This window comes from Agelaius phoeniceus, chromosome 1, assembly GCF_051311805.1.
Source record: "Agelaius phoeniceus isolate bAgePho1 chromosome 1, bAgePho1.hap1, whole genome shotgun sequence".
NCBI lineage: Eukaryota > Metazoa > Chordata > Aves > Passeriformes > Icteridae > Agelaius > Agelaius phoeniceus.
In genome coordinates, this window is record NC_135265.1 from 87725788 (window position 1) to 87752938 (window position 27151).

Below are 27151 nucleotides of genomic sequence, written 5' to 3' on the forward strand. Positions count from 1 at the left end.
TGAAAGAGTGTGAATTGCTAAATTAAAAAAGAGAGTTACATCTGTGATAACAGACATTTTCCATCCCCAAGCCAAGGGTATTTTCATCATTTTACTTCCTTAAAGAGATTAGCTCTGATTAACAACTACTTTTAGAAGCCTGTAATGTAATGCCAGCTCCTCCCAGATTTTTTGGTTATTCCTCTCCACTTCATCTACAAAAATATGAATCATGTCTGGTGCCTGCTTCTAACCTTTGCTCCTTTCTGGATGAGAGAAGAGATCCTATATGCCCTTCATGCCCTTGGAGGCTCCCAGCTGAAACTCTGGAGCCCATCTCCTTCTACTGTGAAACTGAGCAAACTTCAAAGTTTAATACACTTTCTGTCTATCCACCACCCCACACCAGAGTAGTTTGGTGTAAGACATTCTCTTCATGCAATTCTGCCTACATGAGCTCAGGGTACTGTCTCTTCCTGATACCTGTGTTTCCACAGATGAAGCATCCCCATTAGACACCACTTACGAGATAGGGGCATAAATAGAGAGAGAGAGAGGCTGTTCCTCTGATCAACAAAAAGAGAAGGCAGGAAGCCAGGGACTTGCACACACACACAAGTCAACACTGCTTCTGATCTCTGGAGCCTTTTTCTTGGTTTGTTTTTAACAACAGCTACTCAGTAGAATACAGATATGAAGGATGCACAGTGTGTCTCATGCACACTGCTTCTCCATGATCTCCTCTGCTCTGCCACCACCCACAACTTCTGGAGAAATGGGATTGCTCCACACTAAGTTCTGAACTACTTCAACAAAAAAAAAAAAAAAAAAGAAAAAGAAAAACAAAAGCCTCCATGGACTAATTCCACCTATATGTGACAACAGTCAATTTTATGTCATCCATAAACATGAGTGCAATATTGGCTGCTGTAGAAATCTGTGTGATACATGGATATTATGTTAGTCCCAGTGTGCTGCACATTACTGGTTTAGAAAAAACTTAAAATCTGACTGGTTTAAACAAAACTGAACTAAAAGTATGGCGCTATACCTACTCCTGGTATGTCTGCCTTTTTTTTTCTATTCCTGCAAGTACTTTTTCCCAGTTTAAGCTTCCTCTTGCCTTCTGAAGGACTTGTGCTAACACTTGGCAGGTTATATGAACATGCACTTCCAGCCAAGTGTAGGAACACCCAGGCAGGGTGAAGAACTTGCAAACTGCAGATTAAGACCTGAGAGAGCAGAACATGATGTGAAATGGACAAAGAAATTATTGTCTTGGGTTTTCCACCTATAACTTGCATTGCCAACATTCAAAGAACAAAAATCAGATTGATGGAAGTTGTTTGGGGAGGAGGAAAGTGAGAAAATGTGAGGCCTGCACAATAGCTAAACAGAAATGTGGACTGATGAGCACAGCCATCCATCCATCCATCTGTCCATCCGTCCATCCGTCCGTCCATCCATCGATCCCTGCACAATGCAGAAAATATGCATTTGAGACAATCACCTGCTTCACCTGGTGACAGGTTTTGACTTCTACATCCAGACCTTGCATTGATAGAGGCGATATAATCCATACTATGCTTTCATATCATACCTGCACTTTCAAAAAACAATGGCTACTTTTGAATGTTGTTATTATTCAAACCCCTTTCCATCTCTAGAGAATTTCATCCAATGTGAAACCAAGAGCTAATTTTCAACTGAGTTCCTTCTCTTCATGTGAGGCCAATATGCCTTATTTAGTCAAAAGCAGCTCTACCTCCAGGTTTAGACACCTGATTCCATTAAGACTTCTGAAAGCTTTTAATTAAGGATCTTTCCCCTTCACAAATCCCTGCAATCACACAGTGTTGAAGACACCAGGTGATTTCCTCATTTTGATTTTGTCGCCAATGGGTTTCAGTATCTGCTCCTTCAGCTGGAAGTCTCTGTGAGCCCTGGCAGCAATGCCCAGGTCGGAGCAGGGCGGTGTGTGACACATGCACTCACCCCTGGCACATAACCAGAAGGAACTGCAGCTCCAGGGCTTTGGGGCACAGTAAGGAGGACAGCACCACTCAGGTGCAGTGCCTCCCTCCAGGAGATAGTGTCTCTCCTGAGGGTGTGTTGCTGATGTAATCTGTGGAATCTCATCCAACTGGGATTCCTGCTTCAGGTGCATTTGCAGAGAGTTTTGGCCATAAACCATGGCAAGGCAGGATACTGAGGGGAGGGGACACCTGACCAGGCCACAGTGGGAAGAATGGGGTATGGGAATTAGCAGTATGCTAATTATAGAACCTATATCCTATCCCATATTTGGTCAACTTTCCAGTTCTTGTTTTCCATTGGTCAGGACCTTTTTCTCATAAGGTCATGTTCTAAGTTTACGTTTGTGACTGGACCTCGTGCCTCTATACCTGGCTGTGTTTGCCCCACCCAACGGGTCTTTGGAATCCAGCCTCTGTACCCTGAATCACATTTGTTATTTTTGTTATTAAAGTTATTTATTTTCCAGGCTAGATCCATCACTCCCATTCCTCATTTATTAGCCAGCTCCTCCTGGCTAAGCCAAAGCAGGGGGATCACAGTGGGCTTCCAAGCCCATAATCAGCCAACAAGGGCAGCAAAGGGAAGATGTGATTTCAGTTCAAACCAGCAAACATCTGATTTTTTAAACATGAAGAAAAAGAGAACAAACACTGGGAAGCTAATATCAAAACAAACCTGATTTAAGCCAGGATTTTGCTTTTCTGATTTTATTTTTTTTTAAGAAGCATTAGTAATCCAGAAAAAGTTATAGCACCACTCCTGACTCCCCATATTTTCTACAGAAACAGAGAAAACAAAAAGCATTCTCAGGCCCAAGACAAGCAAAGTGTTAAACCTTTTGGCCATCCCTCTGCCCTCACTTCAGGGTACTCCCAGTTCCTGACTCCATATACCCCACCAACAAATCAGCTGCAAATGCCAGAGTGTGGAGAAGCAGAGCAAGGCAGAAAGAAAGGCAATGGAGCACAGAGGTGCCTTGAAACCTTTGCTGACAGGGACTACCTGGAGAGATTGCCAGGAGGCCATATTTATCCCTTGGTAAGACAATTCCTTTGCTGCAAGTTGCACACAACCTGAAGTGAAGCTCAGGGTACACAAACAGGGCTGCAATGCTGCAAATAAGTCTGTTCATCTGGAGATTCCCTTTATTGTTGCTAGGCCCCAGAGAACCCAAGAAGCTCCTTCATCATTTTTTTCCCCTCAGTGTCAATATGCAAAATACAGGAGCATCTTTCTTCTCCAAACAGTGATTATCATTCACAGCTCCTCACTGATATCACACTGTCCTAACCCAAACTTTGAGAAATGAAGTTCCTACCTCGTATTCCTCAGGCTGATAACCCAAAATTTATAAATCTCTTATCTTGAAAAAAACTCAGATTTGCCTGGACAGACAAAAAGCCCCTATCAAGATAGGTGAATAAAGACACTCCTAGAGAAAAAGGTCTGTGATGGGCGAGTTTCAACTGCTGCCTTGGTGCCCAGCTGGACCCTGCAGCACCCAGTGTGGGTCACAGCTGGGCCAACAAGCCACAGAGGACAGCTGCCTCTCCAAAACAATGCACCTTGCTTTGCTAAACACATGAAATGTCACTGCTAAACTCCACAGATGAACCAAATACACACAAGAGTGTTGATTAACAGCCAATTAGCAAAGTAAATGACAAAGAGATTATACTCAATCTGCTTCTATGCCTGTGTGTGCAGCAGCAACTGAACATGAAGGTGCCCATTTAATGATATCAACACACACAAGTGGACTAACAAAGACTGCACCTCAACATGTCCATACACAGCAGTTTGCCTGTTTGGATATACCTCATTTTGCAGGCCATTTATCGATAACCCTAAAGATAACTTTACCTACCAGCAAACAATTTTCATCAATAAGTATGGACAGTGACTTAGTTGACTTTTATCTAGCTGTAAAATATCATGCACAGACCATAACTCCTCTGTGAAACACCCCACCAAAAATACCATATAGACACATATTAATATACTGTGACTGTTTTTACATGTGTATAAGCATATTTAATATGCACACAAAAAGGGGTTCTACAGCTATTTTCTGCTGTAGCTACTCGTTGCACTTTATTGCACACAAAAATGGTTTTGGTGCTTGCAAAATAAATTCTGTTCCCACCATATTCCTCTCAAAGAGCAGCAGCTGAATCCATGCACCTACAGTGGCCAGAAGGCAGGGGTGAGGCCACAAGCAGGTGGTTTGGCTGCTAGAGGCCTGATTTGAGCAAGGGGGTCCATCAGGCAGAAATGCATTTTCAGCCACTTGTGTGCCCTGGGACCAGCTCACCAGACACCAAAGCCGTGTGTCCAAGCACCTTCTGCCCTGTGCAGTTCCCAAACATCAGGCCCCCCCAAGAAAAACTGATGGGAAGGATAGTTTGGGTTTACACACACCTGGAAGACTGAAGGAGTTGAATGTTATGGTATTGAGTACATGGACACCCACTGGAATGGAAATATTTAAGCAGCAAATGAGGTGAAAACTTGCTAGCAGCAATGAAGAGGAGCTCAGTCATTTGGCAAAGTGATGCACGTGGTACCTTAGCAACTGCCAGATGAGGCAGGCAGAGGAAGGCAATAAGAAGGGTCTGGGATGACATGAGAAAACAACGCAGCTTTGAGTTTGTGACAGATCCAGGGATGATCTTCACCAGCCTCTGACACTGCCAGTGCCTGAAAAGGAATCAGACTGCAGTGGGAGCCCAAAGCAGCAGCCCTAGGGGAGACCTGTACTTATCCCTGGATAAATCAATTTAGTTTCTGAAGATTGCACACAACCTGGAGCACAGGTCTGATGCTGCAGTCAGGACCATCTGTCTCCAAAATCCTGCAGCAGGAAGCCATGCTGAGCTTAAAACCAGTCAAGCAAGGTGTGCTCCTCTCCACAGGTCAAGACAGTATTACTACATAGATGGGGAAAGAAAGAAAAAAAAAAAAAAAAAAAAAAAAAAAAAAAAAGGCAAAAAGGCATGAAAGCATGCAATGGATTGCTTCATTTTTGGCAAACACACAGTGGACAGAAATGATCATCTCAAGCACTGCTAGCTAAGGGGAATTGACAATCTGTCCATAGCCTGCTGCAAATCACTCTGAAAAGCAAATGAGATTATTAACTTTCAACTGGACACCATCACACAGTTACAAGTCAGTTGCCAGAAACAAGAGTATTGAAGGAAAAATAAGTTCCAAGCTCTGAAAATTTGTCAGGGAGCTGGGGTTTGTTGTGGAGAGTCTGTCCTGTAATAGGAGAAAGGAAACTTGATGCTGATGATTATTAATATTAATGAAGAAGAGAATATTTGTACCAGTGCTCAGGAAACACAGTGCCACCTTTACAGGATAAAGGATGGGAATGCCTTCTCATTGCTGCAGCATGAAAGAAAAATTTCAACTGTTTAAATATATAAACCCTGAAGATCTGGTTATGATAATAAAAAATTACATCTTACAAAGCTTCACCTTCCAAATACTTTCCTTCTAGAATGTGTTCCTCCAATTTCCTTCATTTGGTTAAAATATAAGGAAGCACAAAGAAGGCGCGGTGGGGGAAAGCCACACAAACCCAAACCAAGGCAAGTTTCATGACATGGGAACTGTATTAAATAATGGAGCAGCAACTGATAATGGATGTTAGGCTAAATTGTGTTTGAGACAGATCTTAATTTAGAGCAGATCTACAATATAACAGACTTCTGGTAAAAAAGGTGTTTTAATGTCAAGAAGAGGGCAGCTGTGATGCTGAAAGCAGTTGGCTTTTTATGGATATATAAGAGACAGATAAATCTTCATAGGAAGCTCTATCAAAACTTTTGGTTCTAGGTCCCACCTCCACTTTCTGCAATGCAAGCCTACATCCTCTGGGGACCCCAGGGACTTCAGACAGCAGTCATCCTACCAGCTTGCCACTCAGAGAAGGGTGCATTGGGAGATAACAGCCACCCTCAGTTTCAGGGCAGGAGGATGCCAAGAGAGGATGAGGAAGAACTCCTGCTCTCCCAAAAACCTCTGGGAACAACCAAAGCAGATTTAAAAAGTGCCTTGAGAGCACTACAATAAACAGATAAGGCTGTTTCAGTTGCAAGCCCAGACAGCCACCTGAAGCAACTTGCAAATTATGTGAATGCCAATAGTAAAACCAGGTGCAATCTTGGGAGCTCATGCTGTATTGCAGCAGCCTGCAAAATTTGGTTTAGCTGGGAAAAGATGGATGTGTTGTGGGGACCACCTCCCTCAGGAGCCTACTACCCAGCCTTCCAGGCCCCAAGATAACAATTTTGTTTACACTTCACCTTCATATTGTGCAATGTTTTCTTCCTTGTGAGAAAAGGCAGGAGATAGGGCAAGGAGGGAGAAAAGAGCTGGCTAATACATCCTGCCTACTCAGAGGCAGCACTGACACACTCCCTTGCCAAACCCCTCATGCAAAACCATCTGCAGTGTGATGGAAACATTGCCTGACAGAGCTCAGGAGGCTCACAGGGAGCAAACTGCTGCTATCAGCACAATGCAGATAAATGAAGGAAAAGTCCACTGGAAGTGCTGCTTAAACAGAGGAACAATAATGCAAGTTTATTTGGTACCTGGTGGTCAGGCTTTCACTGAAGTTAGCTATACTGTGGGAGGCTTCTGAGAATGAAATACCCCAAATACTACTGTAATCTCCCTTTTTTTCTTTTTTGACAGAACTAGATGTATCAAAAAATAACAGGAACACATCGAAATAAGAACACAGCTATTGCACTCTGGATTATTTCCATACGAAGCCTGAATTTCAAACAGATGATGACCGTTGTGTGACATGAACAAGAGTAAAAAATGCTGAGTTATGGTCTCTGAAATGTAATCATTTAAACAGCCTACTTTAACCATAGCTAACACACTAAATCCACATGTCCACGGTTAAGAAAGTGGGAGCACAAAGAAGAAACACTTGTGCTACTTGCGTGGCCCTGAATGCACTCAAGGCTGATGGCACAGCCACATGCTCAGCACCTTCCCCCTCACTTTTCTGTTTTGAACTCTGCTGTGATCCAAACTCAGCTCAGGAACTTCCTTCAAATGCCTGATCTCAGTTTAAAAAAAGTCAAACCTGTCATCTGAAACAGTTTCTCAATCTTAAGTCTTCAGCACATGGCACAATTGCAGAGGATGACATTTATAGCCCAGAGAAGCTTTTCTGTGCACCAGGAAATGAGTCCTGTTGTGTCATAGTAGAAAACCGCAGTCCTTTTCAGAGGTTTTTCTTTAACCCTCACTTACAGGTTCAGAGCAGCACTGCTATTTCTAAGTTAAAAGCAGGCCATGATATTTTATTCAAATTGTCTCCTCTCTCTTTTCAGCATTTTCAGTTTATTGGAAAGAACTGAAAACTTACCTGCCTACTTCAGCTGAGTGATATCAAAGTTCAAGTCAATTCTAGGCCCATTCTTAAAGCACAGTAGGCTATAAGCACAGAAAAGAAAATTCCTAAGAACCAGCATTATTTTAATACTTAAAAACAGGGTGAAAATGACATAAGATTCCGCAAATTTCTTATTTGGTTTTAAAACAAACAAGACTGAGAGTTAAAGCACAATACTTTATATTAGTGCTATGTACACAATACTATATAGCTAAGCTGAAAACCAAAGAGGCAGATTAGTATTTTTTTAAATCACAGGGAAATTCTTGTGTTCCTAACCCTCAGCAGAAAAGAAAAAGAAAAAGAAAAAGAAAAGAAAAGAAAAGAAAAGAAAAGAAAAGAAAAGAAAAGAAAAGAAAAGAAAAGAAAAGAAAAGAAAAGAAAAGAAAAGGAGAAAAATTACCATAGATACTTTCCATTTACTTACCCAGTCAAGCGCAGGAGAGATCATTTATCAGCAGTGCAAATTAAAAACTGAAGCCACCTCTGCTCTTTAAATTTGGGCACGTGGTGTCTATCAAAGCAAAATCTACAAATGAAATAAAAATCATGCATAACTGTACTAAAAATTTTAACTATTGTGCACTGAATCAAAATGTAGTGCCAATGGCAGGCTGGGTTTACATGGGCAGCTGCAAATATTTCAGTGGCAGCTAGAAAGTCTTTTGATATAAGCATGCAAGATTTGCTTTCTCATTCTTTGTATTCCTCAGCTTTTGGAAAGGCCCCAAAGCAGACTGTTTTGGATAGGTGTAATTCCATGCTTCCCTCTGCATTTTAAGCCAGCTATGACAAAGTTTTACAGGACTGCTGATTATTACTGCTAACCCTACAAGTTCCTAAAAAATCATAGAATTTGCACCACTATTAGGCTCAGAAAAGAGGTTTTCATTTCTTTCATATGATTTAGCAGCTGCTTGTGGCCTTGCACAGTTGTACTCATGGTAACTGATGCTTCTGGCTTTAAGAAGAAATAAAGAGGGTGCCAAAAAGTGGTCCAATACAAACACTTCAATTCTGTTTAAAACAATTGTTTAATGGTTTTCTCTAAGACCTAATCCCTTGCTGCTACACAAAAGATTTTGCTTGCAGTGCCCAGAAGTTTTCTGAAAGGTTTTCATTACACGGAGAAAAAAAAAAAAAAAAGACTGAACATCTTGGGAGAAACTCAAAATTCAGCTCAAGAGTGAGGAAGTTGCTATAGAAAGAGATGTAGTTTTGCCTGGTCAGTGTTCCCTGATTCTAAGTCAGATTTTCATAAGTACTTCTAGCTTGACAAAAGCCTTGTTGATCTGTCCAGATTCCTGGTGCCCTTCATAGCACAAAACCAAAGAAGCAGCTGATGGGATTTTTGTTTTTACACCTTTGAAACATTGTCAAAAAACAATGTGGAACTTATATGCCATGTGGAACCAATCCTGGTACCAAACAATCTTGCCTTTGCCATGGCTTTAAGCTGCCACTTTGCAAAGGGTTGTGCCTTGCAGGCAGGTGCAACAAAACTCATTGATGCCAAGAGCAGTTGAGTGATCTGAGGCAATGTGTGTCACCTGGGGAGGGTGGCAAGGAGAGCAGGAGCTGAGTGGGCAATAGCAGCCACAGCAGCCCACGCTGTAGCTGTGCCTGCCACGGTGATTCAGTCAGAAAGGAAGTCAAATGAGGCCATGGGTGTCGATCATCAGGGCTCAGGCTCCAGATAGAAAACACTTTCGCAACAGGACGGAAAAGCAGAGAGGAAATAAAGTCAGTGAGATGGTGTAGGGAAGCTTCTGAAATTTGGTGCAGTCTTTTGTACCTGGTTTGAGTTCAGAAAGAGGTGGGTGGTTGCTCTGATTTGGTGAGGGAAAAGACTCATAAAGTGACTGTAACAGTGGAAATGCCAGGAGGCACAACTGCAAGAAAAATTACAACCCAGGAAAGCACAGAGCAACCCAAGAGCAGCAAGACACCACTCCCACCTATCTCCTGCTCTGCCTCAGCATTACACCTCGGATGTAACCACAGAGTTACATTTTTTGGCCTTCAGGACAAGGGAGAAGGGGGAAAGAAAATGAAAATACAGGGTTCATTGTTAACAGAATGAGAATAGACCCCCCCAAAAGGCAAAAGTGAGCTCATTTAGCTCTCATCATCAAAATATTTTGTCAATTCTTTTGCAAAATTGTGCATTATGTATTCTTCCTTTAGGGTAAAGATTTCAAAACACTCAGACATCTCAACACCAGAAGTGTTAGTGTGGTTTTGGGTTTTTTTCTCTAAGAAACTGCTTTCTGTATTTTTTTTTCTTGTGAACTAGATACTCATGCTGACAGTTGCAGAATCCTGACTAGCAAGACTTTCCATCTGATTCACCAGAGACATGTAAGTCTAAACACATTATCTTAAGACTTTCTGCTTCCCCATACCTGCACCCTCCCTTTTCATGAAAAGGGAATCTAAAAACATCCTTTGAATATTAAGCATGGCTTCCTTTTCTTTAAAAATAACCCTGTTCTACACATGCACAGGAAAAGGGACAGGAAGACGAGCACAATCTTTTCAATGGGATGAGAAGGATGGCATTTGTGGCTATCCCTTTTGTGAATGAAAATTGAACAGGGCATGGAGCAACTGCACTGTTGTCCTTCACTGTTGTGCCCTGTCACCAAAATTCCAGTCCTGGAGCTGGTGCTGCTTTGACCCTTAGAAATACACTGCCCCAGCCTCAGCATGCCTACCTCTTTCAGGATATTCAGAAACCCTTCCTGTGAAGCAGACACAAGTGATGCCACGCAAGTGACAAGGAGTCAGGATGAGAAAACCTTCAGAGGGAGCCTCTTCAGTTCACAATGTTTCATGTTCGTTTCCAGTTGTCATCACATTTTAATGGACCTCTTATCTTGTCTCTCAATAACCTGTCTCTGTGTCTACCACAAAACTGGGGAGTCCAGGTCTCTGGGCTGTGCTCTGCAACCCAAAGCAAAAGTTCCCTGTGCATCTGCATATACCAGACATATAAAACTTGTCACCGAGCTGGTAGTTCCTCACAGTGGTGACAGGCATTAGTAGCCTGTCTGTAAGAAGCACATGAGCTTGAGCCCAGTTGCTTGTTTCAGAGAAAGGATTGAAAAATAATGGTTTAAGTTTGGCTCAAACTTGTGAAGACTTTTTTTTTTATGAGGTATCAGACACACTTTTTGACTCTCCTAACTTTAAGAAAAAGAATTTGTTTTTTCCTAGGACTCAGCTATATGTATCTATTGTAAGTTACTTAAACCAACAGAATGACTCCTGGGAAAGCACAGCTTGCCCCTGTGCTGACCCAAAACATTTTTCATTTGCAGTGGTTGCAGAGACAGCAAAAACTGGTTAAGAAGATACAGCAACTTGGACTTTATAAGAGAAAATTCCTGCTTTCAATAAGTAGGGAAGCACTGGACATTAATCTTTCACGAAATCAGAGAAGCAATTGTTCATTGAGGTTTTTTTTTACTATCCCCACAACTGCTAAAACTTGAAACGTAGTATTGCAACTAGCAGGGCTGCCGCTTTTCTGTGATGTTTTTTCCTTCCATTTTTATGTGCCAGCAAGCAATGTCACATTTACCCTATTACCTTTTAACCTGAACACCATCAGGTAGAATATAAGCTTCTACTTATACTCTCCTTGATCATAGGCAGCTGTATTAAATCTATCTTAGCTAGTTAACATTCCTAGTCCAGGCACGTCCTAAAAAAATCGAGCTGAACTTTCCAGTCATCAAGCTACATCCACAGGATGCAGGAACAATCACTTCATTAGCCTTTTGCAACAGCTTAGCTTTCAATAAGCTTCATGCTCTGAATAATCAAGACAGTCAGAAGTCAAAGCTCACTTCATCAGTTTAAAAAAAAAAAACATACAAAAGTTTGCATACAGTGAGATTACCTCTAGCTGGGGCTCTTCAAGATGCAGTTTGCATCTTGGTTGCACAAATACAACAATTCTTTATTTCTAGTATCCATGGTGGGAAAAGTAACTCTTCCTCTCCTCATATTCAGGGAGGATGCCTAGCACCATCTAAGCTCTTTTCTTAGCCACAAATTGTAAGGATTCTCCTAGAATAGGAAAGGAGAGAGGAAAATGAGTAAAGACAAGTGGATTAATTCCACTTGTGGGTTTTAAACTGCTCTGTGTTCAAAAGAAATATGTATGGCACCACCTATGGTGCTAATGTGAAGTGCCCAACACATCGATAGCTGCTTGCCAGGGGTCGCTTCTCACCAACACCTCACTGACATGTACGTGTCAGCCCTAGGTGACATCACCTGCTTGAGAAGGGGCAGGAAGAACACAGTAAAAACCCAGTGGTCACACAACTGCAGTGAAGAAGTGGAGGACACTGAGGTGGCTGGGCCCTAGTTTTGACAGCTAATACTACAGACAACATCAGGTGGACTAATGAAACTAAAGAGCTTCACACGTTAACTAAAGCAAAACTGTCTGTGGTAATACTTTGAAGTAAGGCTTTTGTGGTGCAGGGTTTAACAAAAAAAAACCAGGTACCTTTATGTAAGAATTAGAGTGGATGGGCCTCAGATGACTACAAGGAATCTACAATGAACTACCTCACTGCATGTCTCAAAAAAAGCTCGAGTGAAGGCTGGTGCAGGGCAGGGGAGTTGTTATCTCTGAGTGCTATTACCTTCTCTGTGCTTCTGGTAGAATTTGTCCTTTTGACATCTCCAGACAAGTTCCATCAGAGGATGTTTAAGACTCATGTAACTTCCTTATGGAGATGTAATATCATGGAATGTTAACACATCAAAGTGTGACAATATACAAAAAACCCAAAACCCACAAAACAAAACTAACACTCCTTACATTAATGATGTCTGCAAAACAGGACAAACCACAGCCTTCTCCAGTTCCTACTGCTCTAACTAGCAATATAAAGGACTGTTAGAGCAACCCACTAAAAAATCATAAATTTCTATAAGTGGTACAATTGTTTCTGCTGTTGAGAGAGTATTTTGCAGTGCAGAAGAGATGTTTGATCCCGAGAGTTGTCTCACATCCATGCCTAGGATAAAGCACTGGAAAACTCTTTGGCACAGTGCTCCACAGTTCTCCAAAATGAGGTCTGGGAGGAGGGACAACAGCACTGAACAGCTTTGGGAAAGTGATAAAGGCATTCCCACTATCATCAGACTCCCCATCAAACCACGTTGCCATCATTACTATGGCTCTAGTTCTGTCATCCCTTTGAAAAATGAAGGAACCTTGTACATCAGTCTTTCCAGTCCTACAGCCGGGATCACATCTAATGGATGTCTTTTTTAATTTCCCATGCATCACTGACAGGATGAGAACAATTATTGTGTCTCGTTGATGTCCAAGTCAAATACTCAATTAACGGGCAGACTCAAATAACCCCATGTCTGGAAGAAAGTCCATTACATATTCCTCTGATATTTCCCACACAAGATACTGAGACTTGAACCAGAATATTCAGAGTATGCAGTAAATGAGCCAGAAGCAAATCTGAGGCTCAGAGCACAAGGACAGCAATGGTCAACTGCTTCTACACCAAAACACAAGGGCTCCCTGTCTTGTGGATATTACACCAGCTGGTTATGTTGTGCTATCAGCTGCACCATGCCAAAGGCACTGTCTGTTTGCCATGCAGAATTATCTGACCTGTCCATGATGTCCACATTGTACAGTTGGTAGCACCACGCTGGCAGAGGCAGAGAAGTGCTCTCAAGCAAACTTGAGACTCTTGGTCTTGGTTTTAGAAACCAAACTCTCTTGGTTTTGGTGGTTTCCAAAACCAACCACAGAGCAGATCAGGTGTGCTGAAATGCAGTGAACCAGGAGCTCTAAAATGCCAATGCCTGAGCATTATTGAAGAGTCATCCCCAGTTACTGGCCTGGCAAAGGCAGAAAACCTCTTCTATGCTGACCAAGTGCTGAGGGGTGAGGGTGGGGATTTTGGGAACCGAAAGAAAACAATTTAACAATGTCAGTGATCATTTAAGATCGCTCCAGATTTATTTGTCACAAATCTGACTTCAGGAACCAACAGGGTTAATGGATTATACTTAAATGGTTTCTGAAGCCTGCAGAAGGCTGGAAGATCCAATTGGATTGAAGTTTCCAGGAACAAAGCATATCTTAAAAGACTGATCTCTACTCATTCTACCACTCTACCCAGGAGACCCAGCCCTGGCAAGTCCATAGCCAGAAAAAACCCAGACCATATGGATCTGGTTTCTACAAAAGCCATGACTCAGAAGATACAATTCCCACCAAGTTACATTCCAGCACTGTTGCACAGGGTTGAAATGCATTTTTTTCAAGGCAAAAGTACAAGGCAGGATAGTGGAAATGGCACATGATGCCTTGTGGCAGCCCACAGCTGTGGAATGAGAACCATGAAGTGTTTCCTCACACAGGGACCTGACTGAGCAGGGTTGAGGTGGCACTGACCAATTTCTGTACCAAACAAGACAGGCAGGGCTAAGCACGCCTACAACATTTAACAAAGTTGTACAACAGCCTCTTGATGGAGCTTGGGTGTACCTGCCCCTGCTGCCAGGTTCAACTTCAGTTCTAATTGAAGTAGTTTAATGTGCTTTGTCTGAACTACTTCACATAAATACACACATATGCACAATCTGTAATTGAATAATTCTCTGTTTTCATTCAGTAATTCACATTCAAGATCACAAAAAACCAGGCCAGATCAGAATAATGATTGGCTTTGACTACAAAGGGTAATTCTGGGAGCTACTACATTCAAGCATGCCCTAAGTATGGGTAATACAGTCGGTTCCTGTGGTTTTCAGCATCTGGGAATGTGAGAGAGGATTTTGGGGTTTGAGATTTGTTTCCAGTTCATTCACCATGTAAGTACAGCCACATTTAAATGGAACTATATGTGCAACTTGATCTCACTGCCTCAAGCATACATTTCTTTCATCATTTCACACAAGGAGAGGTTCTTTACTCTGGGTAATGGAAATGACACTCCCACTCCCAGCACTTCCCTGACTCAAAAGAGTACAGGAGAAAGTGCAAGCAAAGGGTCATTGCTGTTCAACAAGCCATCACTTACCATATTACAGCCATCATCTGTAGTGACAGCTGTGATATCCCAAGACTCTGGAACACTTACCACCAGAACTGGTCATTTGAGCTGTGTCTATCTAACTGGCCTAGACTGAAAATGCTATTTTGCTAATCTGGCTAGCTACCTGAAAACATTTTCGGACCAAAAAGATCCACTAGAGACTCAGATACCCCAATTAATCAATTCATGAGCATCAAAACTAGGAGAGAAAACAGCAGCTAGAAAATTCTTCCTGTTTTCACTGAACGTGAAACCAGTTTTTTTTTTCTGAAACAATCCAGATCTCCTCATTGTGCAGCCAAGGCAACTACAAAACTTACTCTCAAGTTCTTTGGTCTGAATATTTCCAATGCTGAAGTTGCCACAGCAATAAAGGCTGGGATTCTTTCCCACTTCCTGTGGACTGGACATGGACCCAACAGTTTTTCTTGGACCACTTCACAGGATAGGTGCCTCTCTTTGCCAAAGTTAAGCTTGTATGAAATACTTATTTCTAGAATTTAGAGGAAGTAGTGGTGAAGTCTCTTGAAACACTGGTTTAACCTCTGTTCTATTGCAAGTTCACTCTCAGTATATGAACTATACACAGCCAATTGGTTATAGTCCCAGAAGCAGGAAAATGACAGAGCAGACAGTATCTGCAAAGTAAAGATTTATGATTAACTTTGAAATGCACAGCGAAAGGCACATAAAAGTTGCAGGAAAGGAAGTTTTGACTAGGTACTGGTGGGGAGGTGGGGGATTCTTCACCACAAGAGGTGTCAGGCACAGACAGGTTGGCCAGAAGATTTTATCATTCAAGACACGGAGGGAGGAGCTGACTGGGTGAGGTCCCGAGCAATTTGATCTAACTTTGAAGTCACCCCTGCTTTTGCAAAGGTTTAGACCAGATGACCTGCCAAGGTCTGTTCCAATCCAAGAGAAAAGCTAAAGTAGGAACATTCAAAATGTGTGACTGAATCAGTATCATTAGGTACTGAGGAAGAAGTCCCAAGTTATTTAAGACAGCATAATAACCAACCCTAGGTGACTAAAGAGTGTACATGGAAAGAAAGCAAAAATCTATAAATTTGACTTAATGCAAAATGGAACAAAGAATTACTTCTATAGTCCTGTATAATAAGATAAATATTCAGAAGACTAAAATGCCTCTGAAGATCACTTCCTGAAAACATTTACTTAATGCACTATTGGAATGCCTAACAAATAACACAGAAATAATGCACATCTCTAAGGCAATATATATATGTCCTCATCACTATCCTAAAAAACACAATCCAACCTTTGAAAATAAAAAAAAAAAGAAGACTTGGAGAAAGGTGATGGAAATTAGACAGGACTTAGCAAGAGGTGAGGCTAAAAGGCTTTTCTAAAGAATACAACAATGAAAAACATCAGAGTTGTCAGACCTCCTAATGATATCCATCCATTGAAAAAAGGAAGATGCATTTAAAACTGAAGGAAATTCTGTGTCTTACAATTTCCTCCAGGGACAAGGAAAACAGTCATGATTGTTTCAGAGGCAGGTTACTGTCTATGCCCTGAACGAGTGCTATGACAATTACTTGGTTTGTTGTCAGAAGGAGCAGTTTGCTTTCATCTCAGAATTCAGTTCTGATATGGAGCAGCATCACCAAGCTGAATGGCCTGGCAAGGTAAGGGTCAGCTTACACTCCATGAAATGCAAGCAAAATGCTACAAAAACATCCTCCAAGATTCATAAAGAAAATAAGTGAACAGTGTAGTGAATTAGTTTTCATCTCAATGTCATAATTTCTAGTCTTTGGATAACCTATTAGTTATGCATCAGTTTTGTTTTCTGAAACTTACTATATAACTACTTACTTATATAAGTACTATTTTGTTGTTCAAAATACCAAATACCATGCTCACCACCTTCACATACCATAACTATACCTAGCTGAACAATTCTCAATCATCAGTGGTTAGAGTAAGATGCAAACCTGAGAACTATTTACTTTAAAATGACTATAAGAAATGCTAAAATAAAACTGAGAGCAAACAGCACTCTGACACTGTGCAAGTTTTAAACTTTGCACATTCCTCTCTTACCCTAAATCTCTACTGTTTACAATTTAGTTCAAATCAGATACAAGGTTCCTAAAGCTACCAAAATTTATTCTGTAGCACTTGCTTTCCTATACTTCTTCATTTGAAAGCATGAAGGAACAGTTAACGTAGTGAAGGAAAGCTTCGAGTTTCTATTTCTTAGTTAATCTTCTGAAGCACATTTGCATCTCCTCACTTACCTTGAAGGGGAAACAGCAGAATAAATCTGCCAGTGTTCTGCTCATCTCTCTGAATGCGCTACTTTACTTGAACAAATACAAGAAAGAATTAGAAAGGATCATCCTAATTTTGTTTCTAACTTGTAACACAGATTCTCTCTTTTGCTTACAATACATATCTCAGATAAGAACCATTGCTGTGATAAAATGAAAAGCAACTGCCAAGTCCCTTTGAATGGAGCTACCATAAAAATAACACTCTTAAAATACGACTTAATACTGATAAAACAAACTGACACTTTGAGACAACAGTCGAAGTCATATGTAGACACAGATAACTTTTGTGACTTTCAGTATCTGAAGAGACTCAAGATGACCTAATCAGACCTGGCACAGTGTAGTTATCTAAAGTTTGTATCATGTGTAATGTACTTCAACTGAGTTACAAGGCACTGGTATTTCTCAATAAATGTCTTCAGATGAGCAAATGAAAAGAGATGGAGAACAGAACACTGCCTTTAGAGCATGCATAGGAAATTTATGCTAAATACACTGAGCACAGGAGAGACAAAGGACAATAAGAGAGCTTACCAATTCTCTTCAAAATATAGCTACTGATTTTTTTTCACTACCATGCAACTATTTGCTGTCGTTAAATAAGACAGCAGTGGGGTTTTTTCCCCCTCCTACATCTGATCTGAACAGCAATTAATGCTGAGGAACTAAAGTGAGATTTCTACTGGAAACTATTAATAAATCTCATAATACAGGTGTGTTACACAATAACAAAGGCAATGCTTTGGGGTTTTTTCAGAACAGGTTAAATAAAAATATATACAGAGGTTCTTAAAATTCTATCTGAAGACTCAAGTACAAGAAGACAGACTAGATGGAAAGGAATTAAGTGTCTCTGTAATGGATAGAGCCAACTAATATTCCTACTCAAAGCTGGTATACAGAAGCACTGTGCCTGTAAGTGGAGGACCATGGCTGAGCAGAGTTCTAAGGCAGATCACTTTTCAGCAGCTCTGGGAGCTCTGGTGACACAAGCTTCAGTGGCAAGAGAGGCTCTAAGATAACTCTGTGTGTTCTATGGCTATGCTTGAAAAGTGCTTAATGACAGAATATTTGAAATGCCCATTGGTGCAGGGATTTTTTTGCAGAAGTCCTGTGCTGCTCACCAACACAGCACAGCTCCTGGGTACATGCCATGGAGACATGGACAGGCTCAGCACAGCCCACTGTCCCTAAACAGCTGTCCCTAAGCAGCCCCAGCTAGCCACCAGGGGACTGGCTGAGCTGAGGGGTTTGGAGCCAAACCCCTCAGGGCTGCAGCCACTCTTGGGACTGCTCCTTCCCCTCCCCATACTCAGCAGGGAGGAACTGGCAATGTATAGGCTGGAAATCCGACTGCTCCTTCAACTTGATACATGCATTTTAAGTTGTGCAATTATTTGTACTGTAGTTCTATGTGACCAACATGTAAAATGACTTGTTGAACTAAGAAGGGTAGAATCACAGTAACACTGAGGCCTGCCTACAAGTTTAGTTGCCTCCCAAACCCCAGTACTTCAGTTTTTGTCAACAGGATATCACAGCAGGGATCATAAAAGTGGAAAATACAAAGTGAAAATTTTTGTGTGTTCAGTGATGTGCTGTGTGCATATGAAATCTGAAACAAATTAAGAAATTGTTAAAACTTACAGGACTTTCGCACTGCATTTCTGATGCTCCTGCTTCTCACTCCATGAAAGCTTACTCAACTCTGATTTAGAGCGTCTTTTCTGGAAATGTTTTTAAAATAATGTTTTGTGTTTGGGAAATTGTTCCTGAAGTTAAAGATACCACATTCTTAGGCACCACTACACACACACCCTAAAAATTGCTTGTTTGTTAAGATAAAAAAAACCAGTTGGCACTGTCACCCACCTTGTCCTCTTCATTGACCATGAGAAAGGAATAATATCTTCCACATAACCACTAAAATGGACTTTTCCCCTTTTTTTTAAGTCTTCTTGGCATACTTCAATATATTTCTCATAAATTACTTTCATAAATCCACTTCAGTCTCATAAGATTTGCAGGGCTATCCAGACAAAGGGGTCAATAAAAGATAGTTAGCTATTTGGATGTTTTATCTAATATTAAACCCACATTGTCTCATCCTATGTATTTTTAAAGTAGCAAGGTAATAGTACAAATTTTTAACCTTTCCCCTGTATTCTGTATGAAAACTCTTGTGTACTGCTGCAGAAATAATGGAGATAACACTGACAACAGCAACTTGGGATAGTAAATCTAAAATGGCCTTAACAGCCAAATATAATTTCACACAACTTTTGCATGAGTCTAGGTTTAATTTGATTTACAGGACAGTTGGCCAAACAATGACATTTATCATAAAAATATCCTCTCCATTAAGCAAATCTCATTTTTCTTTCCAAAAGAAAATTCAATGTATACTCTGAGCAGTCACTGGCTCATTTTCAAGATCAGCCCACACAGATTTTTCTTAACAAAACAAAGCAATTTAGTTAAAAAATGCAGACCAATGTAATGACATAGTCATATTGCTTTTGGCTACATTAACTTTAAAAACCATGCCAATTTCACTATTTTTCTTTAGGTTTTATTAGAAAAAAGCAGCAGATCAACATTACAATTCAGAGTCTAATCTAAATATGCACCTGACAATGAAGCACATCTGAATATGAAGTGAAAAAGGATTCCAGAAAACCTTCAGTTTTGCCAATCTTCTACCCAAATCATGTATCTTTTCTTCTGGCTTTCTGATGACTGAAATCAAACAAGGAGCAAAAGATTTATTGCTATGAAAACAAAACTGTAGTACAGTAGTAGAAGTCTTGGGCGCTAAAGCATATTGAAGTTAACTTAATCTCAAAGTGTACTTTAATCTTTTGTTTGGCCATGAAAGTCCATAAGCTGACTGACCCAAGTATAAATTGAAATGGCAGGTCTGGAAAAAAAAAGAGTTAGACAGCATGTTAACCTCCAGTTTTCAGACAGTAATAAAAAGATACAATTCCAACAGCCAAGAAATTAAAATAAAAGGAAAGTGGATCTGACATTCAAGAGCTGAATTTATTCTTATGCTCATTTTGTTTGCGCCCAAAATAATTTTAGACTCACCAGGACAAAAAAAAAGTATTTATGGACTATCACACAATTGAAAAAGAGAAACAATTGCCTTTTGACTTGGTTATTTTCCCCCACTGAGGTATAAAATCTACATATAAATTTGATACTTCACTATAACAAATTGTACTTTTCATAGTTCTGATTTAGTTTCATTAAACCCTGTTTACTTTTTGCTTTTAAACCACAGAATTCTTATGTCATGATACTGAATCTGGTTTGCAGCTCTCTCTTTCATTTATTTGTGGATCTATATTTAGTAGTCTGGTTACCACTGCTAACCAGGAAAAAAAGAATTCTTGAAACTTTCTTCATTACAATAGCACTTTCAGCAGAGGTTACTGATGTGCAAGCAAACTAAAACGATATGTAGCTCTTCAGAGAGACTATTTCATTGATTATGCTTCCACTGTCCAAATGTTCTCTAAATTATTTGCTGGAAGAAACTCTTTCGATCTTGTAAACATCAGTGGGCACAGTTTCACTGCTATGTGTGGTAGTTTCACATCCTTATACAGGAAGGCTGGTTCACAGATACTGAGAAGCTGCAGGAGTTCTAACAGCTGAGGAACTGTGGATTCTGCAGAGCAGAAGTTTCTCCTGTTGCTACTTGACAGCGTAGCCAAAGTATCAGCCGAGGTAGCCCAGTCAATCCTTGCTCTTCTCTAGAACCTCTCAGAATATTTCTGGAAGGGTGACATTGCGGAGCAGCCACTGCTGGGAGCGGCTGCCGGTGCAGTCTCTGATGCTGGGTACCTGGCTGTCCTCTTCCGTGGCTTTGTCCAGGCACTGGTTACTGTTCACATGCAACAGGGTCAATTTCTTGAAGAGAAAATAAAAAGAAATTAGCTTTATAAAAACCACCAGGCATAAGGTAACCAAAAAATTTCTAGTTGGCATCAAAACTTTTCCATAGGCAAGTAGGAACTAGACAAGACTCTGTGGTTACTGACTGCAGATCCCTATCCTAAAAACACTTAAATATGCTACATGACATGGCAGACACTAAAAGCAGTGCTTTATGAAAAACAAAACAGTCCTAACTTGCAAATGATGTTCTTTGTCAAGCAACATCCACCATTCTTTAAACAGGGCTATCCAGCTAGAGATATTTGAAGAGTTAGAAATTACAGGTAGGTAAGATATACAACTTCAGTTATTAGTTATAATAGTAGCTTTTATCAGATCAGAATGAACACGTTGAATATGTTTTCAAAACTACTTTTTTTCCTCAGCTGGGGATACAATACTGACCTTACACTACATTCTTTCAGCACTTTTTGGGCTCTATTTTAAAAGTATGTTCTTTAATGAAAAGTATGTGCAACTTCATATAAGTGTATATCTTTTGCAATACCTACTAATCCCACTTATGCAATCTTTGGTAAACCACTCTATCTACACCTCAGCACCATCCTCATGGAGAAGAGATCCTCAAAAACTGCATTTCCTGCCACAGATACTCCTCCTACAGATACTCCCCAGTGCACCAACTTGCCTACAGCACCACAGGCATTACTACCTGTATTTCTTCTCTCATTCAGCAGCTCAGCCAGGACACTGGAATAATTGAAAAGTCGTGGCCTTACGTGCACAAGCAGCAAAAGGTAATAAAAAAAATCAAATTCAAAAACCTGATGAGCACATCAATTTCCTGCACTCATAGAGGTGCTGAAGAATGAAGGAGAGAGTTGAACAGAGGAAAAAAGAAAAAAAAAACCAAAAAAAAACACAGGAAAAAAAAATCACTCAGCTATGTGGGCAGGAGTTCTTTTTAAGTGCCCTATAAATTTTTTTGTGCTTTATTAGCCAGCTTTCAGTTATGTTCTGAAGATTATGCCTGGATTTTCTACTGACGAAATAAAGAGAAAAAACAAATATAACCAAATCTATGGCTGAGAATCAACATAGGGGAAGTCTGTGACAATCACTGCAAGACAGATTATTGCGTTCAAGTGTCTAAAGATGTATTTTTATTATTACTGATAAGGTAGAAACCTAATGAAAAAGCACTTGCTCTTTGGTAAATCACTGTAGGTGGTAATATTATTTATATTATCTGCTTAAGTCAGGTAAACTAACTACATTAAAACCAAGAATGAATGTTCCCAGGACTAACTTAATCCTGCAAGCCTTCAGCTTTCTTCAGTGTCCTATCAACAACTGCCAGCAATGTACAGAAATCCTAGCAGAGATCCATTGCCTTCCACATTAACTGCCATCCACAAAATCATCATTCACACATATTTGCTCTTGGTCTAAAAGGCTGCAGGCTTTGTTAACACCTCAGCTACTGTAGTCTACAGCAAGTGTATTTAGTCAGAAATAACCTCCACCTTGCTTTTTAATTAGTGAAATGACTTTTTAGTAGCTAAATATGTGAAAGTTCTTTTTAAAAATAGTTACTGCAAGTACTGGAAAGATTCTTCATCCACAAATTGTCTTAAAACTGTTTTTTGGAATAACTGATATTAAATTAACAAGCATGAGAGCTACTTTTTTTCTAACTATCCATCAAGTCAGAGTTCTTGACTGCATTACTCAATCAAAAAATCATTTCTAGAGCTGGCAAATCAAATTAATGATGAATTGATCACAGGACAATGATTTCTAGATCTGGCAGTTCAACATATGAACTTCAAAGTAAATTTGAGCACTATGTAGAAGAAAGAACATGATTTAAGTAAAGGTGTTTTAAGGTATAGATATACCTTAGACTTAACATGATTACAAATGTAAAATCACCTTTATCAGTTTGCAATGCTGATTTTTTACTTGGAAATGTATTTCCTTTTAACTTTGTGCAAGACTTTTAACTTTGTGCAAGACTCAGAAAAATACTGAGTGCTAAATTTGTCACCACTTTATTATTATCATTACTCTTATTGCTCCAATAGATACCTGGAATACGTCTCCATTTTTGATCTGATTGTAACACAACACTACACTATCAGATAATATTTCTCCACAGGTTCCCAAAGCACATGCAACCTGCTCTTACAAAAGCTCCCTCAAACTCACCAGGTAATTAAATCAACACAGATGTCCACTCTGTGACTACATAGTGAATTTGTGACAGAGGGAACATAATCCTGACTTTGTTTCCCATTTTGTCTGTCCATTAGTGGTCCACACTGGAATATGTTGCTCTGCAGGTTCATAGAAAAGCTAAAGTTGCCTCATTTTACAGTCAAAAGTCCTTAGAAGACTTACCACTGGATCATATTCCCAAAGCTGATTTCCTTTTAGATGGTGGCACTTGAGCATCGTGACTGGGCCATTAAGTTTGGATACATCTAAACACAAATCATCTGTTCGAATTTCTTTGTTGGCAGTATATGAAAAAACCTAGAGAGAAAGAATGAGAGGAACTGAAAAAGAACTGCTTCAACCAAAAGTTTCCTGGAGTAAGGGGAAAGTGGAGCATTTGTGCATTACTTCATTTATTCCCACTATTTTTTTTTTCATTTGCTTTCTGTTCCCTTCATAACAGCGAGGCATGGAAAGATTTTTTATATTTTTTTGGGGGGGAACAAGTATTAACACAATCACAAGCTGTTCAGTCAAAACAGACTTTTTTTGAATTGAAGATTGCTTGCTGTGAAGGAACAGGAGACTCCCCAAACAGACGTAATCTCTGTTTATGTGAAAACAATTCATCAAGAATCATTAAGAAAGTAGAACAGAAAAACCAGATGAAACACAAATCCCACAACTGACACCCAGAAAAAGATGTACTGAAACATATTTCAGGCACAGGCCTGGTTTTGTTTTTTTAAGTAACAATGCCAATCAGGAGTTCTAACCAGAATGCATTTCCAAAGAACCTACAGGTGGTGAAGTCTAGCTCATAGCAGTATTTTCCTCCCATGATTTTGTTTTTGACTTTAAAGTTGATCTAAAATGTATTGCAATCAGGCCTGAAAAACATACAAGCAGAAACCAACACCAAATCTTCTCATGCATTTCCTCTTACAGGTATTTTCTTTCATGAGGGTTCCCTAAGTATACTTTGAAGATAACTACTGAAAACATCCAAGAATTGTCACAATAAGCAGTAGTGTCTCAAATAATTCAATACATTAAGAAAATTCCTTTTTAAAAATTGTCACCTGATTGCCACCCATTCCATGGCAGTTAAAGATTCCAACTTTCTCATTTTCTTTTCTTGCCATGTTATCCAGACACTGATTTGTCTCCACATTTCTTATCTAGGAGGGAAAAAAGAGCACATCACCAAAGGCTGATATTTTTAGAAGAAAATTAGGTCCTTATCAAACCACAGTGGGCACCAGTTCTCTCCATGCACCAGAGGTTATGTGAAATAAATGACATATTTATTTTCATATTAGCAATGAGGCATCACTGTCCAAACTCTCAAGCAAATGTTCAAGCTACCAGGTTACAGAACCATGATTTTTTCTTTGCTTTCTTTGGGGGATCCTTCCACTTTGGGGACACTTTTTGCTCAAAGATTCAGCTACAACAGAATGGACACAATTGAGTCTGCAGCCCAAAACCTTCATAAGTACCAGTCCCTATATCACTATATAGTAAGCAGGCATGAATACCAAGTCTCTTGATAGTCATGAAGAAGCACATTCTGCTAAAAGTGTTTCTTTTAAAATCAACAGTACAAAATCACTCTACAGAAAACTTGATATTTAGTTCAACATGACTTATAGAGGAGAGGGTGCCTACTTATTTAGGACAGCATCATCTGTTAAAAAGGTTAAAGAAAAAAGAGAAATGCTCAGCAAGGCTTAGGGGTCACTAGAATTTGCTGGTCGTTGGTGAGGATTCTGGGGGTAAAGTTCAGGACAGCTTTTAGGCAAAGACCTTGCTTGACCTAGTGCAGCTTTCAAGCAAAACTTCACTCATACTCAATGTAGAGAACATTATACAGAATGTTATGCACAACTACATTTCTGAAGGATTATTTCTAAGGCCGTTTATATGACATTTTGTACTGTAGTAGAAAAAAAGGAAAACATTCAAATTACAGTACTGCATACCAAAGTTCAGTTGTCTGCCCCACTGAGAAGCCAGATTTGTCATTCTGCATGGGACAGAAACACAGGTGCAAGCTACTCGAACTTTGCTGGAGTCAACTTGCATGCACTACTCAGTTCAAAACACAACTTACTGTACAATGTACTTCACATAGGGAAGACGAATATGAAAGATGAAATCTTACCTCTCCCAGAGAAAAGTAATGGCGTGGGATTTGGGAATCAGGATAAACATTCTCCAGGTACCAGGAGAAAGGCTTGCACTGGAGCTTGCGCCTTAGCCCAAGTCGTGACGATATGTCCCCATAATCAACTTTAGTAACTCCTGAAAAAAAAAAGAAAAGTTGTATTCAATGTCTGCCAATAAATACCATTTAACCATAAGAAAATCCATCAGTATAATTTACTACTTCCATGAAAGACTTTCTCTTTAAAAAGTCATCTCTATTCAAAGGGAATTTTGCTTAATATAGCATTATGAACTTGTCTGACAGGACCTGTGACTTCTTTTTCCACAACAGATAGAATCACTCCATCTGGGCTGTGCATGACAATTTCTTACCTGTGGTTTGTGGAACAATTTGAGTGTAGTTGCTTACTAAGTTAATAGAAGGCTGAAACCTTTTTAGTAACTAATGCCATTCTATCCCCAGTGGTAACTGGAGTGCGTATCTATGCAGCATAACACAGCAGTCTCCTTCTGTGGAGCAAGCAGAATTCCAATTTAATTTATTTCTGTAAGCCAGGTACCACCTGCTGGACTCTTCATCATCTATCTAACTGCACAAAGAAGCAGCTAGAAAGCAGCCTTCATACAGAGCACTAAAGCTTAAATAATTCAGCATTTGTTCAATATAACCGCAGCGTTTGCAGGAAGTATGCTCACCATTATGACTGTTATCATTTTTTTGTGGTAGTTTGCTTGCCTTTTTATTCCTTTGCTCCTCATTTATCAAAGTGCTCCTTCTTCCTGTACCTTCCCACTCCTTTATGATTGCTTTAATTCCCTCTGAAAATTAATTTGTGCAAGTCCCATCTGCAGATGGGTTGAGGATGGTGTGCATGAACTGCAGATATTTTTGTTTCACCTGAATCCAGCAGTATTGTAATTAATATTCTATTATTATTATTATTATTATTATTATTATTATTATTATTATTATTATTATCATCATCATCATGTAGGATCATTTCTACTTTTCAAGCATCATGTCTTTTTTTCTGTTTCCCACACCACACTCTGTAACACACAGGTCAAATGCAGTTCACTACAAAAAAATCCAAATCAAAAAAAAAAAAAGAACAAAAACTGGCCCCAGCAATTTAAATTCCTCTAACAGACTACAAATATGGCACAGCTATCCACCATACTACAGACCTCCAGCTGCACACATTTTTCAGAAATCTCTCCACTTGGAGGACTGCGAGTTACCTTGAAAATTCTTGACCTTGGAATGAGTTTGAGACATTTCCAAGCTGGCATACTGTGTGTTAAATGGACTTGCCAGCAGATGGTGTCTTTCTACTCAATTGAGACAGATAACTGGATCAAAATTTAGCTGTCTGTAAATGCCAATGAGAAACATAATATTTCAGAAAGAAAAAAATGTTAGCCAGGTTTTTAGGATTTTTTTTTAAATGAAAGACTTTATTTTAATAAATATATTGGTAAACTATACTGGTAACGGAATGAAAGCAAAGGAAATCTTGTTTGTATAGAATCCCAGAAAATTTCTGTCTGGGCTTTCAAGTCACAGAAAAAATCCCAGAACTGAGAAATACAAGACAAATTTTAAAAAAACAAAAAAAACCCCCAAAAAGCCGAGCCACAGAATGCTGCTCTAACTTCATGAAAGCAAATATTTGCTCTACAAGAAAGCGATACTCTCTCAAAAGCTAATGCAAGAACAGAAAGGTTCTGACCACAGCTAAGTACTGGATTCTTCATTTTTCAGTGATGAAAAAGCAGCTGATGGATGAAAGAGTTATCATGCCATTCTCACAACAACTTTACAAACAACATCCAACAACACTCAAAACATACTCAGGTTGCTACACTGACATCCCAAAACCAGCACTGTTTAAGGCTTTGTCACATCAGTGATTGGCAATAAGAATTAAAGTCACATCTATAAATAATGAAATGTAAAGTGAGACTTAATAGCATACAAGCAAGCTGTTTCTTAGAGTAGTTTT

General features: G+C 39.7%; 1 protein-coding gene across 3 annotated transcripts in view; it reads right to left on the minus strand.

Moving 5' to 3' along the window:
• Positions 1-19124: 19124 nt before the first annotated feature.
• GALNT1 (polypeptide N-acetylgalactosaminyltransferase 1) overlaps positions 19125-27151 on the minus strand; it is an 89472-nt gene continuing 81445 nt past the window's right edge. For all 3 annotated transcript variants that reach the window (XM_054638990.2, XM_054638980.2, XM_077182790.1), the window contains 4 exons: positions 25141-25280; positions 24056-24154; positions 23157-23291; positions 19125-20765 (listed from right to left, as the gene is read on the minus strand). In XM_054638990.2, the coding sequence (XP_054494965.1) occupies positions 20619-20765; positions 23157-23291; positions 24056-24154; positions 25141-25280 (521 nt within the window). In that variant the 3' untranslated portion in view covers positions 19125-20618. The remainder of the gene's footprint in view (positions 20766-23156; positions 23292-24055; positions 24155-25140; positions 25281-27151) is intronic.